This window comes from Tympanuchus pallidicinctus, unplaced genomic scaffold (assembly GCF_026119805.1).
Source record: "Tympanuchus pallidicinctus isolate F22 unplaced genomic scaffold, pur_lepc_1.0 scaffold5, whole genome shotgun sequence".
Classification (NCBI taxonomy): domain Eukaryota; kingdom Metazoa; phylum Chordata; class Aves; order Galliformes; family Phasianidae; genus Tympanuchus; species Tympanuchus pallidicinctus.
This window is the reverse complement of record NW_026294769.1, coordinates 52,027,490-52,045,531: the sequence shown is the minus strand read 5'-3', so window position 1 is coordinate 52,045,531 and position 18,042 is coordinate 52,027,490. Positions and strand designations below refer to the sequence as shown.

Genomic DNA, 18,042 nt, shown 5'->3' with positions numbered 1-18,042 from the left:
GCCCCACATGATGAAAATTCCAGCACAACCTGTCTCATCATGAGAGCTCCTCCCTAGAGAAACATCTTTTCTTGAAGCAGAATAATCATCTGCCTGTCACCCAGTGCTCCTCAGGCTTTAGACTGACTTGCTGGCAAACCAAAATAAAATATAGAGACAGAGAGGAATTTAATCCAAATAAATTTATAGAGAACCCAAGTACTTCCATCTGAGAAAGAATAGGAGTAGTTCTAGTTGGTGCAAATATAAGCTTTTATATCAATTACTTATATAGAGGGCAAGAATTGTTCTTTTAAAGAACAGGTTAGACAGCATTTGCTGGAAATTACTAAATCAATTAACTTTCTTGGAAGCAAAAAAAAGCCAAACAAAAAGCACTATCTTTTGAAATACACAGTGTTCCTCCAGGAGCTCAAGAACTTGCCTTATTTTATTTTTTCCAGCATGAAATGATTGGTCTATTAAATGATAACTGTTTTTTTTATTTACAGATCTTGCCTTATCACAGTGCACTGCCACTGCATCACCCACAGTATGGGAACACTTCATGATTCTCTGACTACTAAGTATGAAAGGTGGACCATTTTTTCCAATAGCTGGCTGCTTTTCAAGGGCGCAGCTGCTTTTTGCCCCCTGCAGATGATAAGCAGACAGGCATGCTAGCAGGACTCACAGGAGCCAGCTGTGACCTTGCCTTTGTGGCTGTTGGCTCTGCCTGCAGGAAGTCACTGCTGGATGCCTGCTGAATCCCTGTGGTCTTGCCAGAATGTTTATCCATGAAGCTGCAGCTCCTGCTTCATGACCATGCTCCATATCACCCACAATCTGACTGAGCTTCCTGAGCTGTTGCTCCAAGGATCTGTAAAATGATGAGTAATGGATGACAAATGAATTCCATCCTTCATCTTCCTAGGAACAGTAGAAGAATCTCCACTAAGGCACTAGATAAAATAATTTCGTAGGTTGGAATCTAATATCAACACTGCCACTTTGATGGACCGTTGTGTTCCTCATACACTTGCAGAACCTTTCTGATCTGCTTTTCGCAGTTACAAATACAGAACTCTGTAACATGGAGGAGTGGCAGCAAGGGATCCACTCCAGCTCTGAGTAAAGGGTTATGCTCTTTATACAGAGAAAAGTGGGAAGAATAAAACATATGACTGTGATTGATTTCTCTACTCAGGCTTTGTCACTGTCCATGGAAGCAGCCATACTGAGCAGAAATATACACAATCTGAACCTGCCTGTTATATGTGTTCTTAGTATAAAAGCAGAAATTAATATTTTGTCCTCTTGTTCTACCAAACGTACCTTATCATCTGCCCATCGTTTGCTCACATGCCCTGCTGAATGTGTAAGCAGGCCCATCATCCTGTACCAGAAGGGATGCTTAGCTTTCTTGCCATTATTTTTATGGATGTACTGTGTTTGCATTGTGAATAAAGAGCTCACACAAAATCAAATGATTGCTTTCAGATACAGATAACAGAAACAAATAAACAAACAAAAACAACCAGCACTGATTGTGCTGTAGGTATTTGTCTGCAGCTTCCCTGAAGCCAGGATGACTTCATTCAGCTTCCCTAGATTGATTTGTGGTATTGTGCAGGCTATAGAATTTCTAGTGGCATAGTTTGCAAGTGAATGCATCCGTGGTATGTTCTTCAAGACACATTTGGAGATCTGGATGTTTTTTTGTTTTTTTTTTTTATTTAATCATCCTTTAACCTTTACAACTCCCACACATTCTCATTGTACTTGTGCTTGCAAATTTCCCAGCAGAAGAATAAAACTCCACCGGAGCATATTGTACTTTTAAATGCTGTGGAGAAAACAGAACCCTTTCCGCATTGTGCTGCTGCTATCATTAGTAACACCGGGACAACAGAGACCTGTGAGAAGCATGGCTTCTAACACCTAACAGAATGCCTCTGCTGCTTATTCAGACCTATCCATTCTTTTTCGCAGTGGCTCAAAATTCAAGCACAAATCGTCCCAAAGCATGCCTAAGCCCAGGGGTGCAGGATGAGTGGCCAGGTCAGCCAGGCTGCCCCATTTTCTGCAAGCAGCGTGTGGTGGCCGAGCGCAACACCGGAATGCCCAGACCCGGAGCTGCCCCCTGCACAGCTTGTCAACAGATTAACAGGTCAACAATCTCAGGTTGGAACTGTTGGGGCTTCACCGTCACCCCTCAGCCCCAGCCCCAGGCCCAAGTACTGGCTAGCGAGGGTTCCTCTCTCTTCTGGAGTTGCAAAAAACCGGGCGTTTGTGGAACAGCATCCAAACAAGCAAGTGCCAACAAGCACTGGGGACTGGGAACGACCGGCCAGACGGCGTTGCCTCAGCCTCCACTCCGGCGGACCGGTATCGAGCACCGTCGCTCACTGCCCCTCGGTTAAGCTGCTTCCCCAGATAAGACGCTCTGACAGTAGGGCAGCAAAACGGCGCGGGCGGGCAACACGGCGCCGTCCCACGCAGCGTCGCCGCACGCAGGCACCGCCCCGGCCCCCGCTGAGGCGCACCCCGCCCACCCAGGAGCGGGGCGGGCCGGGGGCGGGCCGCGGGGCCCCACCGAGCCCCGCACCGGAGCAGGGCGCTGACGCCGCCGGAGCGCAGCCTCCTCCCCCATCCGCTGCGAGCGGCGCCCGCGCTGCCACATCGGCACGGCCGCTCCGCCAGGCGCTTGCCGGAGCAGAGCGGGAGCCCCCGCGTGCCGGGAGATGGAGCTCCGCTGCCGCGCTTGCTGCCGTTGCCGCCCGCCGGGACCCGCGCTCCGCCAGGGCCGCCGCTGCGACTGCCGGGCCGGGCAGCGCGGCGCCGCCGCCTAACGCCGCAGCCGAGGGGGAGGCCCTCCGCCCGCAGAGCCCCCTCCTTCCCGCCCTCCCGCCGCCGCCGCTTCCCCGCCCCCGCCCGGCGCTCGGCCGGGCTCCGCCGCCCGGAGCGGGCCATGGCGAGGCGATGAGGGAGCGGCCGCCCCTGCCCGCAGGCTGCGAGGGGAGGCGGGGAGCGACGGGGCCGGGCGGCTCGAGGGGATGTGGGGTGCGGGGGCCGCAGCGCTGCAGCTGCTGTCCCGGGCCGTGAGGCAGGGGGCCCGGCAGGAGCTGGGCCGCTGGTTGTCCCGGGCGGCCGGCACGGCGGCGGGAGGCAGCGGCGACCCCGGCGGCTTCGTCCCGGCGGAGGCCGGCGGGCTGCTGCTGGGGCCCTACGCGGAGCAGGGCGGGCTGCCGCCGGCAGAGCTGCTGCTGTGCCCGCTGCCCGAGGCGGGCGGCGGCGGGCCCGGGCTGGCCGAGGCCCGCGGCTGGCGCTGCTCCTGCTGCCTGCTGGGCACCTGCTGGTGCAAGAGCTGCCTTAGCGTGTGCGTCCTGGCGGCCCTGTGCTTCGCATCGCTGGCCCTGGTGCGCCAGTACCTGCGCGACCTGCTCCTGTGGGCGGAGAGCCTGGACAGCCTTGCCGGCGTGCTGCTCTTCACCGTGGGCTTCATCGTCGTCTCGTTCCCCTGCGGCTGGGGCTACATCCTGCTCAACGTGGCCGCCGGCTACCTCTATGGCTTCGTGCTGGGCATGGGGCTGATGGTGCTGGGCGTCCTCGTCGGCACCTTCGTGGCGCACGTGGCCTGCCGGCGGCTGCTGGCCCGCTGGGCGCTGGACAGGATCCAGAGCAGCACTACGCTCAGCGCCGTCGTCCGCGTGGTGGAGGGCGGCAGCGGGCTCAAGGTGGTGGCCCTGGCGCGCCTGACGCCCATCCCCTTCGGGCTGCAGAACGCCGTCTTCGCGGTGAGTCCCGGCCGCGGGGAGCTGTGGCCCTGGGTTTCTTTGGCGGCAGGGAAACGGCCCCCTGCTCACTTCTGGTCGCCGCCCGTCCCTGTCGAGGCAGGTTCTGAGGCACGTTGTTCAGCGGCATTAGTCTGCTCTCGGACTTTCGGGACTGTTAGAAAGAAGCATCGGGATGCTCTGTAGCAAACTGCATGGAAGAACTTAGTGATTTTAGAGCACCTATGTTTTTGAAGCAATTAGATTGGACGACGAGTTGTATTTTCAGGCAGCCTTGCCTGAGTTGCTCTTTATGGTAGTTAGTATATAAATGTTTGCATTGGAAAGAAGGTAGAGGACAAAGTCCTCCTATATGAAAGGGGCAGTGTGTTTTGGGCAGAGCAGTCAGGTGCAGATTGAGAGCTGTGCAGTACATCAGCAAAAGTAAGCTCAGTTTGAGCCTGGTGAGAGCCTGTTTCTCTTTCCTACTTCTAGACAAATATACCTACATAGTTTATTATTTTAGAGTTGCAGTATTATTGTTTTTCTTATCATCTTAAAGGAGAAAGGAAGGAAGGACATGTGGTACACCTTTTTGAGTCCGTGCTGGTGATGGGGTGATTTATTATTTTACAGCATAGTCAAATAAAACACAGTGCTCAGTTTTTAATTGAGGACGTCTAATATGAACTACTAAGTTACCAAAAAAAAAAAAAAAAAGGATGTTGCATCAAATCTAGGAATTCATAACTGTTTCTCACAGAGAGTGAAGTTTCAGCTAAGTGTGGAATTTAGAGCTCTATCAGTGCAGACTTAGCTATGCTGATCTTTTGAAATCTGACTGACTTTAAATTTAAATCTTCAAATGCAAGAGGGTTTTGGGTGTCCGAACCATCCACCCATTTCCTGTGTTCAGAGCTCACGCAGTGATTTTGAAAAGATTTGTTCTTAATAGTAAAAAACAGTGAACTGAAGTCTTGAGAAAATGTAAACATCTTGAATTTTCCAGCAGTCTGTTTTATGCTTGTTTTATTTGTGCATGTTTATGAGTAAACTGAAAAGAAAATTAAAGGAAATGTAGGAAGTGACAACTGAGGACTAGGGACCAGGGGTAGCCTTGAGCTGAGAGAGGCTGGATGGGTTTTTCCAAGCCCTTGTTTCATGATGTGTATTTTGGGAATTGTACAGGAATGTAGAAAGGGAAGGAGGGAAGGGAGTGTTCTGGCACTTGACTAGTGACAGGATCACGTATTTCCAAACTGCGTTAAGAAGAAAAATTCTTTTTAAGAAGCAGGAATTTGCTCATTTCTCACCAGCCAGTCACCAAAGCCTTGCTTCTTAAGTCCGTTCTGCAGCTGTTTGTGGAAGCACTAAGTATTGGGAGCAGTGGAGCAGTGTATTCATGTGCCTTTCTAGACGAACTAGAAACTTGTAAGGTGAAAGAGTGTTTGTACGTTTTTTAAGTGGGTTTCACATATTTGTTGGTCCTCTAGCATGCCGCCAGCATGGCCAGGGCAGTGCTGATAACCCTGACTGAAGTGTTTGTTCAACCCTCTCCCCTTTGCAGCTCTGAATGTTTTGAAGGCAGGTCTGTAAGGAGGCACAGCGTGCAGGTTATCACTTCATCCAGCTAAAGGGTCTCTTCTACTAGGTTTGTGCAATCTGATTATCTCCAGTCCCTGGTGTAGCCTAGATCAGAATTCATAACTTACTTTTTCCTTTCTGAGAGGGCCTTTGCATGGCAGATATAAGCTTATTAGAAATTTTAATACCTGAATGTATGTCAGAAATAAGTGAAATATTTCTGAAATACTGCTCGGTGAAGTAAGACTTCCAGAAGTGTTATGTGCTTTGCAGCAAGCTGCTTATTTGTTGGAAAGTTGATAGCTGTAATTCAATATCTTTTATTCTGCACTTTTTAAAATTTCTTGAGAATAGAAAAACATTGGAATTGTCTTTTTGCTCTCAGTTTCCAAACCTACCTGATCTGAAACATGTGGATTCATAAATTCAGGGTAGAGAATCCCCCAAAGACGTGTGACTCCCAAACAGTGTCCTGGCATAAAGTGTGCTTTTTGACAGAAATGAAACAAAAGGGTCAGCTGTAAAGAATGCACCAAAGTTTTATCACACAAAGCCTTTCCAAAGCTCAGTGGGAGAGTTCCTGGCTAATGCTCCCATTACCACAGTAGTTAGTTCTTAGTTCGTTTCAGTATATTGCTGTGGCCTGTTATGCAGTTGTATTCATGCTTGCTTTGGGATTTCACTGTTATTTTTTCTGACACGAGCTCTCCCTAGGTGCAGTGTCCTGTTAGTCTCTGTCAGTTTCGCAGTGCGGATTGCAGTTAGACAGGTGAAGTTTTATAGAAGGAAAGATAGACTAAGCTGTAGGTTTTACTGAAAATTTGTCAGGTTACTTAGCAATGACACCATCTGTTTCCTGACCTTTCTGGGGTAAGGGTAGATCAAAAGCCCACAAATAAAATCTTCCTTTCCTCTTCTTAGGTTTCATCTTAGCGGAACGAGAAGGCACCATCCAGCATTTTCATTGGCAGTCCCTCCCTTCATTTGGAAGCAGTCTCTTTTGTGGCCCAGTTACTTTAGGACAGATGAGAGTTGCAAACGTGTGCCTCTGCTGCTAGAGTGTCCTTAATATATATTCAGAAATGAAAGAGGTGACTAGGAGTGTTAAAACAGTTTTTGGAAGTTTCCCAGTTCCATTAGATTTAATGACAGTGTCCTACTTAGGAAATCTTGTCCCAGTGCTAGCATTTCACAGACTTTTAATAGCACTTCCTTCATTCCCTTGGCGATAAGGGAAGTTTCAGTTGTGCATCATTATTACATGGCCCAAATTACTATGTTTGTTTTTTTTTATTTTTAATCTTTTGAAAGTATTGGTCAAATATGAAGTTCTGACATGATCGTGTAGTGTTTTTTCATTACAAATCTGCATTAAACTTGCACAGAGTGAGAAATCTATTATTTGTATTACTGCTGTGTATTTAAGTCCATGGGAGCTGTCATTTGCAGAGTGAAGATTGGAATCACCTGATTGGATCTTGTTCCAGTGAATTACTCTTGATCTTTATGCTTCATTGCATTTTCCTCTTCCACTGCCCTTCCTTCTCCCCCAAAGCTTTCCATTGATAGTGCTTAGAGCTGCAAGAATCCGACAGTTACTCTCACAGTAATCAAAGTTTATTTTAAGAATAGTATGTTGAAGCCAGTAACTTTGCTGCTATTCTTTTGTCTTCAACATTGTATAAAACTTTCAAGGTCAATAGTCTTGTAGTCTCCCAGTGTTAGGAGCTGTTCTTAATTAGTACTTGTTTTATTATTTTGTGATCAACTGAATTGTCTAGAAAATGCACCAGACCTTTTTCACAGTCATACTGTTTTTAACCCATTGTTTCCTTCTGATTTCATTTTCCTGCATAAATATGTTTTGAACTCCTGAATGTTAAATCTAAAATTTCTGAGTGGTTGCTGTACTGAGTGAGCAACTCAGTTATGTAAACTGTACAATGTAAACTGTCCCCATACCAATTAAGAACAGAAATTTCTTGGAAAAAAAGGGGAAAATATCTTGAAGTATTTGTCATCTTTTTTTTTCCTAGGAAAGATTAAGAAAAGCTATAGTTGTGTGTATTGTTTTGTTCACTAATCAAGTTTGATACTAAATACCTTTGGCTGAGAATCTTCATGATGCCTGTCTACATGGGTTGCTCTGAAAGTAATGTCTCCTGTTTATTTTCATGGGAACTACAACAGATACGAGAGTGCAATAACTCTGTCTGATAAAAGAAATTCTCAGCTACAGTTCACTATTTTTCAGCATCACCATTAGCTATGCATTTTTGCCTGAGATGAACAAGGGCTTACATGCTGCACTCATACTAAAGAATCTATGCCAACAGAGGTGACCTGCTGTTTCACAGCTGCTGTGATGGTGTCATTGCTTGGAAAAGGTTGCACATGTAGTCCATCTTTAATCAACCCATACAGGTGGAAGTCAGAAGGTGCCAAATCTGGACTATATGATGAGTGTGGCAAGACAGTCCAGCTGAGATTGGCCAAGTGTTCCACGGTCTTCAGACTGGTATGAGGCCTGTGTTATTGTGCTACAGTAGAAACGTTGGCTCCTTCTCTGGCCTGACTCAGGAAGTTTGAGTTTCAGTTAAGTCTGTGTCATGATGTAATTATCAGATTTGATGGTTCAGGTTCCAGGAAATCCAGAAGGATCACCACTTTCCCATCCCAAAAGGCAGTACTCATCACTTCAGCCACTGAGAGCTGCATTGTGAACAACTTCTTAGATGGGGAATTTGCATGTCACTGTTCCTTGGTCTGTCATTTTGACTCAGGTTCAAAATGGGGACAACATGTCTCATTACCAGTAATGATGCAATCTAGGAAACTGTCACCTTCAGCCTCGTATTAATTCAGTAGGTCTAGACAGACTTGCTTATGGTGTTCTTTCTGTTCTTGTGTGAGCACAAGAGGGACCTACCTGGTGCAAATTGTTCAGTATTCCAACACTGCTGCCACCATTTCCAATTCACTGAGGGTCATATTCAGTTCTGTACACAGTTTCCATGTTGTAGTCTTCCAATTTGCGTGGGTGAGCTGATGGAGATGCTCGTCATTTTGTGGTGTGACAGCAGTGTGTGTCTGTCTAGAACGTGACTTGTCTTTCATGTCACTGTCACTACTTCTGAAACACACCACCCACTGCCTCACTGTGCTCAACTTCTTGGTCCCCATAACATTCAATAAATATCAAATGTCAATGGATGCCATTTTTTCTGCACAGCAGAGTTTAGTGATACACCTTTGCTCCACGTGCACTTCTGCCAGGTTCTGTGCCTTTTTGTCAGACTCCTCTGCTGCCATCTGCCTAATGGCAACAGCATGTAGCAGAATACTGGTGGGAAGGTTCAGCCTCTACTGCCATACCACCAAACATCTGCCTCTCCTTTTGTGGGCTAACTAGCAGGAGACATTACTTTCAGAGCAGCCATTGTATATCTCTCCATAATTAATTTATATCTTAGTGAGCTCTATGACTTCCGCTGCAGAGGCAAATTGTATCTGACTGGCCTGCCACACTGCCATTCTGTTTACCTGGTCATATTTAATACAGCAAAATTTTGTATGATTGCCTTTGTCTTCTGTATGTGCAAAACCCAATGTAAGCAGGCTATATTTGTATCAGTTTTTGTTTTAGGCTTTCACTTTTGATAAAGTACTTTCTTCAAATTCTTGTGAATTGCAGGGCTCTGTTCACCGTAACGAAGTAAATATTTAAAACGAACACTGTAATTATATCCTTAGTTAAATACTTGCACAGAGGTGCTGTATAATGTAAGATGAAGCAAAATAAAATGCAGTAAATTCTAAAAGACAAAATGAAAACTAGCCACATACTGTTCTGATGAATCACTGTAGGTTCACTGCCTGTGGAAAGTTTAAGTGAAGAAACAATTGTTTTTATTTTCTGGCTTAGATGCTCCATCCCTGGGCAACCTGGTCTAGTATTAAATGGGGAGGCTGGCGGCCCTGCCCATGGCAGGGGGGTTGGAGATTCGTGGTCCTTGAGGTCCCTTCCAGCCCGTGCCATTCTGTGATTCTGGGGAAAGTAGTGTAGTTGGCTGTGCATGTGGGCTGTGTTGTCATGGTATGTGGCATCTTACGCATTTCGTTTTAACTTAGGTTACAGATCTGTCGCTGCCCAACTACCTGATGGCTTCTTCAGTTGGGCTGCTTCCTACTCAGCTCCTGAACTCATACTTGGGAACTACCTTGCGCACCATGGAGGACGTGATCGCAGAACAAAGTGTTAGTGGCTATTTTATATTCAGTTTACAGGTATGTGGAAACAATGGTTTTCATAAACCATTATGGTATCAGTAATGTTGCTACTATGACTCTCTTTGTGACTGTTTCAGTAAGTAGTGAGTATTGGATACAGTCTTTGGTTTCAGCATATGTTTTTATCTTTTCAGTTTTTTGCTTGTCTTCTGTACCAGCGAGATTTGAAGTAGAATTTTGCTTCTAGAGATAGTAGGGAAGCTTCACTCTTATAGCACTGCCTCTTCAAGTAATTGAATCTTTACTTTGGAGAGCGTGTGCTCCTGGAATTGTGTATGAGGCGTACAAAGATTTAGCTTTGCAGGTTCTTCTTTTAGATTGTATCACTTCCAGTCTAAAAGAAGTGGGCTGTAGGAGGTTTGGAGGGATGCTTGTTCAAGTGTTAAGAGCTGTCACCTGGAGACATAATGACACCCTAGTCTGAGGCAGCCAACCTCTTGTAGTCTGAGAGCTAAGCAACTGTGACTGAGTAGCAGGGCATTTAGAAGTGTTTGATTTATCATGTTGGTATTATCACTAGTTGTGCAAAGCCTATGATATTAATTTTTCATAGGTTTGTGTGTAGTGACTGCTTGATAACCCAGACAAATGAGTTTCCAATGTACTGTTTTGCTTCAGTTTTGTTTTCTTCTGTTAAAAGTATTTAATTTTTTTGTACTTCATGTGATACAAAACAGAACTCACGTGGAGCTTTCCGAGTTCTGTCTTGTTACCCTCTGTAGTAATCTGTTGCTGAATTTTAGACCTGTTGAAGCACTCTTACACTGAAGAAAATGGCCTCTCAGCTGTAAAGCAGTGTGCTTTGAGTTCTTAAATCCAGTACCTCTGGCGTGTTCACTGCTGACATTGAGTGCTCACAACTATGCTAGGTCTTTAGGTGCTGTAGAAATATGATATTATTAATGCCTCAATCAAAATATCCTGTTTTTGCAAGGAAACAAGTTTGTGAGATATGTCTTGCACCTTTTCATGAGCTTTGCTGATGAAATAATTAGTCAGTAAATCCTAGGGACAGGCTTTAAGTCGAAGACCATTGTAAGCATAAAGGTGAAGAATATATCAAAACAAGATTATATATTAAAACCTCATCTGACAGTGTTGTCATTTCCACACTGTGTTTGACCAGCAGTTGATACAGTTTGCTGATTTCTAGTTCATTCTGTAGTCATTTATCTTCCTCAGTGTTTACAATCACAAAGCTGATCTTTAACAACACTGATAAAGTAACTCCTTTTAACCCATTACTCTCCTGAAACTTGAACATTCTTAAACTTTTATATGTAATTAAAAGGTTTAATGAAAAAGGCTTGAGTATTAAAATGCCTTTGTGATTGTCGAGTAAGCAACCTCAGTAGATATGGTTGAAAGTCACTGTCTACTTGATCAACTTATGTTTTGGTTGTGAAATGTTATTTTATGTGTTAGAATCATAGAATCACTAAGGTTTAAAAAGACCTCTAGAATCATGTAGTCCAACTGTCAATCTGCCACCACTATTGCCCACTAAACCTTGATGCTCCACATCTAGCAACTGTATGTCAGCAGAGATGGCATAGAAAGCCACAGAGCTGAACGGTTTTGCAGGTTTTTCAGCTGGAAATTGAGTGATTTGTGCAATTTGGAGACAGCAGAGAGGAGTAGCAGTGTGGGAGCTAAAGCAAAGAACTGGGCTTTGTTCTGCCCAATTACAGGCAATTCAAAGGAACAGTGGGGTTAGTAGTTTTTAGTGGTCTTTCCTCTTTTTTTTTCTCATTCTTTTTCCTTCCCCATTATGATTTCTTAGAACGATGCAGTAGTGTTAACTGTTGGTCAGGTAAGCACCAGCTGAAAGGGCTGAATGTCCAAATAGAAGTGCTTGCCACCTTGACAACTGTACATAAGAGCTGACTGAATAGGTCCATTAGTGGAGAAATTGCTTATGTTCTCCCAGTTTCTCCTGGCATCTGTCTGGTGCTTTGCCTGGCTGTGTGGCTTTGATGGGACTTTGATTTAGTAAACAGCTGTAAAAATTAATCATACTTCATGGTTGCCAACGTGTTTATACTGTTAAATGATTTGTCTAGGGAACCTGAGCCTACTGGTAGTAGCATTTCTCAAACCTGTCAAGTTTAAATATTTGTGTAAGCTTTTAGAATAGGATTTTTCCTGTGTGCTCAGAACATGATGTCTGCAAGTGTATATTTGACTTTTACATCAGCAGCCTTTTGAGGCCTTAAATGAATAGCTTTTATCACAGGCAGTGGAGCGGGCTGCTCAGACACATGGTGAGGTCTCCATTCTTGAATGTTTTCAAGACCTGATTGTATAGAAGTCCTGAGCAGCCTGGTCTGATCTGGCAGCAAACACCATTTTGAGCAGCAGTTTGGGCTCAAGACCTCCCATATGCCTTCCAGCTGCAATTATACTGGTCATACTCGTTGCTGATTCTGGTTGGTTTCCTAAAACATTTTAAAAAAAGGCAGAATAATTTACTTGCTTTTAAAGGGATTGTTATTATGAGACAGCTCTATTTTCTTTGAAGATTTTATTTTTGTTAAGGAGGATCTGTGCTGGAAAGAGTAACTGATGTGTTATTGAAACCATTCCCTTTGGGGAGTGTAGTCCATGCTAATGTCCTTGAACGTGTAACTTCTAAGCAAAATGTGTCCCAGTTTATTCTTGTTAATTTTAGAGGTGAAACTTTAAAAATTCTCAGTAATACAATTCAGAGCAAAAAAAAAACATGAACTGAAGTCCTACTTTTAGATAGTATTTCCTCCTTAAGAAAATAACAAGCATCCCCAGAGCCATCCTCTGGAAAGTAAGTACAAGCTGCTGTACTTACTGCTACGTTGTTCAGAAACTGTGGTTCTGCCCTGTTTTGTCCTGACCTCTGAGAAGCACAACAACGCTGCTGCTTTCTGCTATCTTCCCTGCTAACAGGGGAAAGACAAGAGGTTTTATTACCTTTTTTCTACATCATTCTGCCTCTGGTGTTTGGCAAATTGCTAAGAACCATTAAAATGTTAACCTGTTATTCACTAGGCACGTGGGAACAGCTCTTGTGATTTCCACTGCCATCAATCCATTTCTGTGTGGAATTATTTTTGCTAAGAGATGCAGCAAAGCAATTGCTTTCTCACAAGTGTGTGAACGACAATGGGAAGAAACAAACTGTATTTTTAATTCAAATCATTAAGTTCTATAGAATGTCTTTGTGTTGGTATGCTAGAAGCAGTATGTGTTGACTTGTTTGTTAGTTCATTTCCCTTTTCAGTCCGTTGCCTTTGAAGCATTAAGTCAGTAGGTGCTTCTGTGAGTCTTCACACTGATGACTTACTGTTTCATTAAAAACGGTTGCTTTGTATTTGGTTGATATGGCCTACATCACTCCTTTGTTTTATTTGCAGATTGTTATAAGCATAGGACTTATGTTTTATGTTGTTCACCGAGCTCAAGTGGAACTGAATGCAGCTATTGTAGCGTGTGAGATGGAGATGAAGACATCTCTTGTTAAAGACTGCCAGCCCAGCATCAGCGGTTCGACAACGTACTGCAACAAAAGGACAGTAGCGTTCTCTGGGGGAGGTGTCAATATTGTGTGATTTCAAGTATTAATAAAATAAGGTTTTTGTGAACCTAAGCTATTGCCTAGAAATGTCTATGGACAATTCAACTAGCTTTTAAAATGATATTTCAAATGGTTACAGGTTGTACTATGGCACAAACCAACTGACCGGCTCTTGAATTGCACACGGGGTGACTTCTGGCAAGAAAAGTAACATGGTGAAGTAACTTGAGATGTAAATGCAAGTTTGGCTGCACCTTTGGTCATTTATTATGCCTATCAGGCCTGTAGTCTGCACTTTAGTTTTTTTTTTTTTTTTCTTTGTTCCTATAAACAGAAAAATGCTTCTATAAACTGAGAAAAGTAGCACAGAGGTAAATATTTTTCTGCTTAGCATTATTTATAAGGCTGAATAATTATATGCAGTAGAACTTTATTACTGATAAAGATGAATGAGAAAGTATGCAGTTCTATGTACAGTATTCTTGAATGTGCTTTTGCTTCCAGACCTTGGAGTGTATTATTTTGGTAACGATGGGACCATTTGGCTTTTCCTTCATTTTTGATTTCAGGGGTTGAGGGTGGGGAAAGAACCCTATATAAATTTTTGGTTGAATGTATTTTTGTAAGTCACTGAAAATGTTGTAGAGCCATGCATATGTAGTCACACAAGCTTAAATCCTACATGGTGGGACTGAAGTGCTCTTAAAAAACATTTTAAGTTACACTGTGTAATATGCAAAGTAAAAGGGAAAGTGCAGATGTTATAATAGATTGCAGTGAAGGAGCTTCTGTTTGAAGGAAACTTCAAGAATTAACCAACTGTTGCATTGGTTTTATCATCGTGGTGATTGTAACAAAGGGCTGTTCCATGTTAATCCTATTCATAAATAGTTTAATTGGAATGGTGTTTTTCAGCTCACATGCCTGCATATAATAAGGCTTCCAGACCAGGGAGCTAAATCTCTCCCTCAAATACAAAATGAGATACTAGCAGACTAATCTTACATGAACGTGGCCTTTATTTTGTAAGTGAATCCCTCCCTCCCTTTAAAAAGCTTTAAAAATCAGTTGATGTGTTTTTTTTTCTACAAGTTTTACATTTTTTTAAAGATGCAATCTATTATAAATTTCATCAGAGTGAAGAAATGAAAACTAGGGGTTTTCTTTGGAAAAATAAGTAGTAGTAATGTTTCTGAGGCTCAGGAATTCTGACTCCATTTTTGCAAGACAACACTGTATTAGGTAACGCTCCTTTTACATGTGCTATGGACTGTTTTTTCACTGCATCTGAACAGACTAGATAACCTGATAGTATTTTGTGTGCGTATGTGTGTGTATGTTTGTGCAGGTAAAAGGAAAACAACAGCACCTGAAGGTGACCTCTTGTATGTGTGTTTCCCGTAGATACACATGCCAACATTCAATTGCTCAAACACCCACAAGTCATCTGGTACAAAAACAATGCAATGTATTGCTTATTTTGTATTTATTTTGTGTAAGATTTATAGGATGCTTTCAGTCTTCAAGACTGTGTTATTTTCTAACAGAAAACGACTGTGCCTCCTTTTTGTAAGGCTGTTTGTAGAGTCTGAGCATTCTTGTCTTGCGGCGTATAGCAGGAGAGCAGCAAGTCTTCAAGGTAGTTGGGAAGCAGAGATTTGATGGCCTTTGGCAGTCTTACTGCGAGGATGTACGGTAACTCGACAGCTGAGCAATCCTTGGTAGTGAAGTTCAGTTTTGCTCTTCAAATGCTTATCCTTTGTGGACGGCTGTTTGTGGGTCTTGTGACCTTAGGAACCAAACGAGTTATGTAACAATGTTCAGATTGTCTCCTCTTTAATCATTTTTATTTCGTTTGTTTGTTCTTTTTAAAGGCAATCTGCATATAGCTGGAAGTGTTCATTTACACATCTCTGCCTCTGACAGCTCCTGTGTGAAAACAAGAGAGCCAGATTACTTTTTGATGGCGTTATTTGTCATCGTGGTATGATTGAGCCCTTCCTGAACTAAACAGTTAAAATGTGTTTTATTTCTTGAAACAGAACGATCCTTGAATAAATGTTCAGAACTTTGCTCTATCTTGCTAAATCAACAATAGTGTTTTCAACAGGTTATCTCTTCTTTTTTTTTTTTTTTTTTTTTTTTAAACTAACTTAAGGTTGTGTTGTTTATTGAAGAACATTTCCCAAATATGTATTTTGAAGTGCTTTTATTTCCATGACACTTTGTAACCAGAGGAACTTCACTATATGAACACTTTTGTAGTATGGAAATAGTTCTTAAACCTTTTGCATTTTGCTTGATACTTGTAAAATTTGTGTACAAGTCAATGGGAAATGTGCATTAAAAGGAACTTTTCTGTACCATGCCAACCATAATTTTATACAATAAATTCACTCAAATTTCTTTAAAGAAATACGTATTAAATGTTCAGGTTGCTACAAAGCAGTAGTTGGAAAGAAAATGCAATGAGGTGTCGTTTTTATACATGCACACAAAGATACTTGCCTACCTTGAAGAAGTAACAAGTTAGGATTTCAGAATGGATTTTGCAAATTGTGAATTACTGACAAGGGGAAGACATTTTCTATAAAATGAAAAACACTTGCTTAATTCTGTTAAGTAGTTTGGAGACTGGAGGTCTGCAGCTGCCTTTTTGCGATGGAAGAATAAGAGCATACATGTGCTTGTGAGAAATGTGCCAACTAACCAAAAGATTGATATGTTTAAATGTAAAAGTGATGATTTTTTTTTTTTTTAAGAGTCTTCCTACACTTAAAAATGGTATGAATGGTTTGAATCATACATAACAAGTCACATTCATGCATGCTTTTGTAGCTGCAGTGGTGGAGAGTTGCTTTTTATGCATGAAACATGTCTAAATTGCTGGTCATGTAAAAGAGGAAATCTTAGCTATGTGGCAGCCGTTTTACTTCTTCCTTGCTGTGGTAAGTGCAGCTGTGTAACAACTTTACCCAGGTCTAACTTTATAGTAGCTGCCTGCGAGGAAAAGATCTGTTTGCCCAAGGGCTTTACATGCTGTTTTTATGTTGTTTTCTGCATAACTGCAGCCAGCATTGAGAAGTCAAGTCTGAGGAATGGTAAGACTGCTCTTCTTCATCTAGTAGTTGTTTGGATTTTGACTGACCAAGGTTTTTGGAATAGTTAGCAGCCTTGAAAATAACCTAGGATGCAATGCTGAAGTTGAAACACTCACTCACTCTGAGGTCATTCTTAATGACAGGAGCCAACAGCTGCTGTAGCTCTGTGCCAGGCTGCCTCATAGTAAATTCAAGATTGGTGCAAGTCCCGTCCATACATTAAAATGGTTTGAACTGGAGAAAATAGGAAATGGTGTGCAGAGTAGAAGCTGATGGAAATTCCAGCCCCGATGGATAGCATGTAGCTGCAGCAGAAGGCAGATGTCTCTATCCTCTTGAGTCCTGCAGGGTTCATGGTCTACCCAGCAGCCTGAGATGGGTCCAGCACACAGTCTCTCTTCATGGACATTAGCACTCATGTACTATTCTGCTGTATCAATTTATTTTTAACTTATGTTAATTTTATAGTGATAAGTAGAAGTAGCTTGAGTGTAACTGTTTTGGTCCTTCTGTCCCTCTCCATTAAGTTAATCTATTGCTAAATTTAAAACTAGATTTTAATCAAGTGTTGCATTCATTACTGTAAGCTAAGTCCTTCCTGGTCATGTGACTAACATGTAATTGGTTGTCTGGACTCTTGATTAATTTGGAAAATGATCAGGGCAGATTAGTTGTGGCAAGCAAGCCATCTTTTTCCTTCTAATTACTTAGATACATTGTCAGAGAAATTAGTAGTGTAGATTTCTGAGACAGGCATTTTTGTTTATTTTTTTTTTTTGCTTTAAAAAAAGGAGTTAATAGCAAGAGCAGAAAAAGGATTTGAACTGTGCTAATCCTGGGATAAGAATATTGGGTGTCATTTTTTGGGGGGATACAAGAGAATTTTGCATGCATGTAGCACAGTTAAGTTTGGGCAACTCAAGGTAAATGAGTGGAGAGGCTGCAAAGCCTGCATCTGCAGGCCGGGATGGCAAGTCCAGTTTGTATTTTGCTTTGGCATTTCAGTTACATTTCTCTAATTAGAGCAGTTTAATTTGTCCCAGTAACATCCCAAGATCAGCTGACGTGGGAACTTGGATGTGCTAAGTGATGTGAATGCAAGGGCACCTGGCCCAAGTGAGAGCCCACATACAGCGAGCTGCATTGCTCTGCCTGTGGGTCCCTGTTCCCAGTCAGCTGTAGCTGCTCCCTTCAAGGCCGTGGGTGGAAGGAAGGAAGGAAGGGGAGGCCTGTGAACAAAAACTGCAAGTTTTTTACTCGCTGCCTTAGAAATTTGATTGCAAGTGTTCTCCATGAAATGTGAGAAAAGGTGGGTGGTGGTGAGGGAGCAAACTAATGAATTCTTTTTGACTCTGATTTCTGAGAGGGAGTAGCAGTTTCCTTTAGCACCAGATGAGATGCCCAAGTGGTAAAGGGGTGGGGGCTTTGTTGGGTTTTTTTTAGTTGGGTTTTTTTTTTTTTTTTTTTTTACAAGTGAAAGCAAATAATGCTGAAATGACAGTGATAGGAATATAGTGAGGATTGTTTTGATCCTTGGCATACTATGACTTTCAGATGTCACAGCTACTGGAAACAGCATCTCTAAAGCACTTTGATGACCTCAGTATGTTGGCTTCTGGAGAGCTGCTGACTGCATGCCTCTGATACCAACATCTGTCTTAGCACCTTGACTAGCAAAACCCAAGCCAACAGCAATGGATAGTTTTCATCTGAAGGGCAGAGAAACGTTTGTTGCTGCCATTTTGATATCTTAGCAGTAGTCTAT

The 18,042-nt window shown here is 42.9% G+C and overlaps 1 protein-coding gene across 1 annotated transcript; it reads left to right on the top strand.

Annotated features, from left to right (window-relative positions):
• Nucleotides 1-2,028: 2,028 nt before the first annotated feature.
• Nucleotides 2,029-15,319, top strand: TMEM64 (transmembrane protein 64). The gene is given in 4 exon segments (XM_052704648.1): nucleotides 2,029-2,914; nucleotides 2,917-3,776; nucleotides 9,468-9,623; nucleotides 13,016-15,319. Coding segments are annotated over 4 exon segments (2,097 nt in total). The 3' UTR covers nucleotides 13,211-15,319.
• The last annotated feature ends 2,723 nt before the right edge of the window (nucleotides 15,320-18,042 follow it).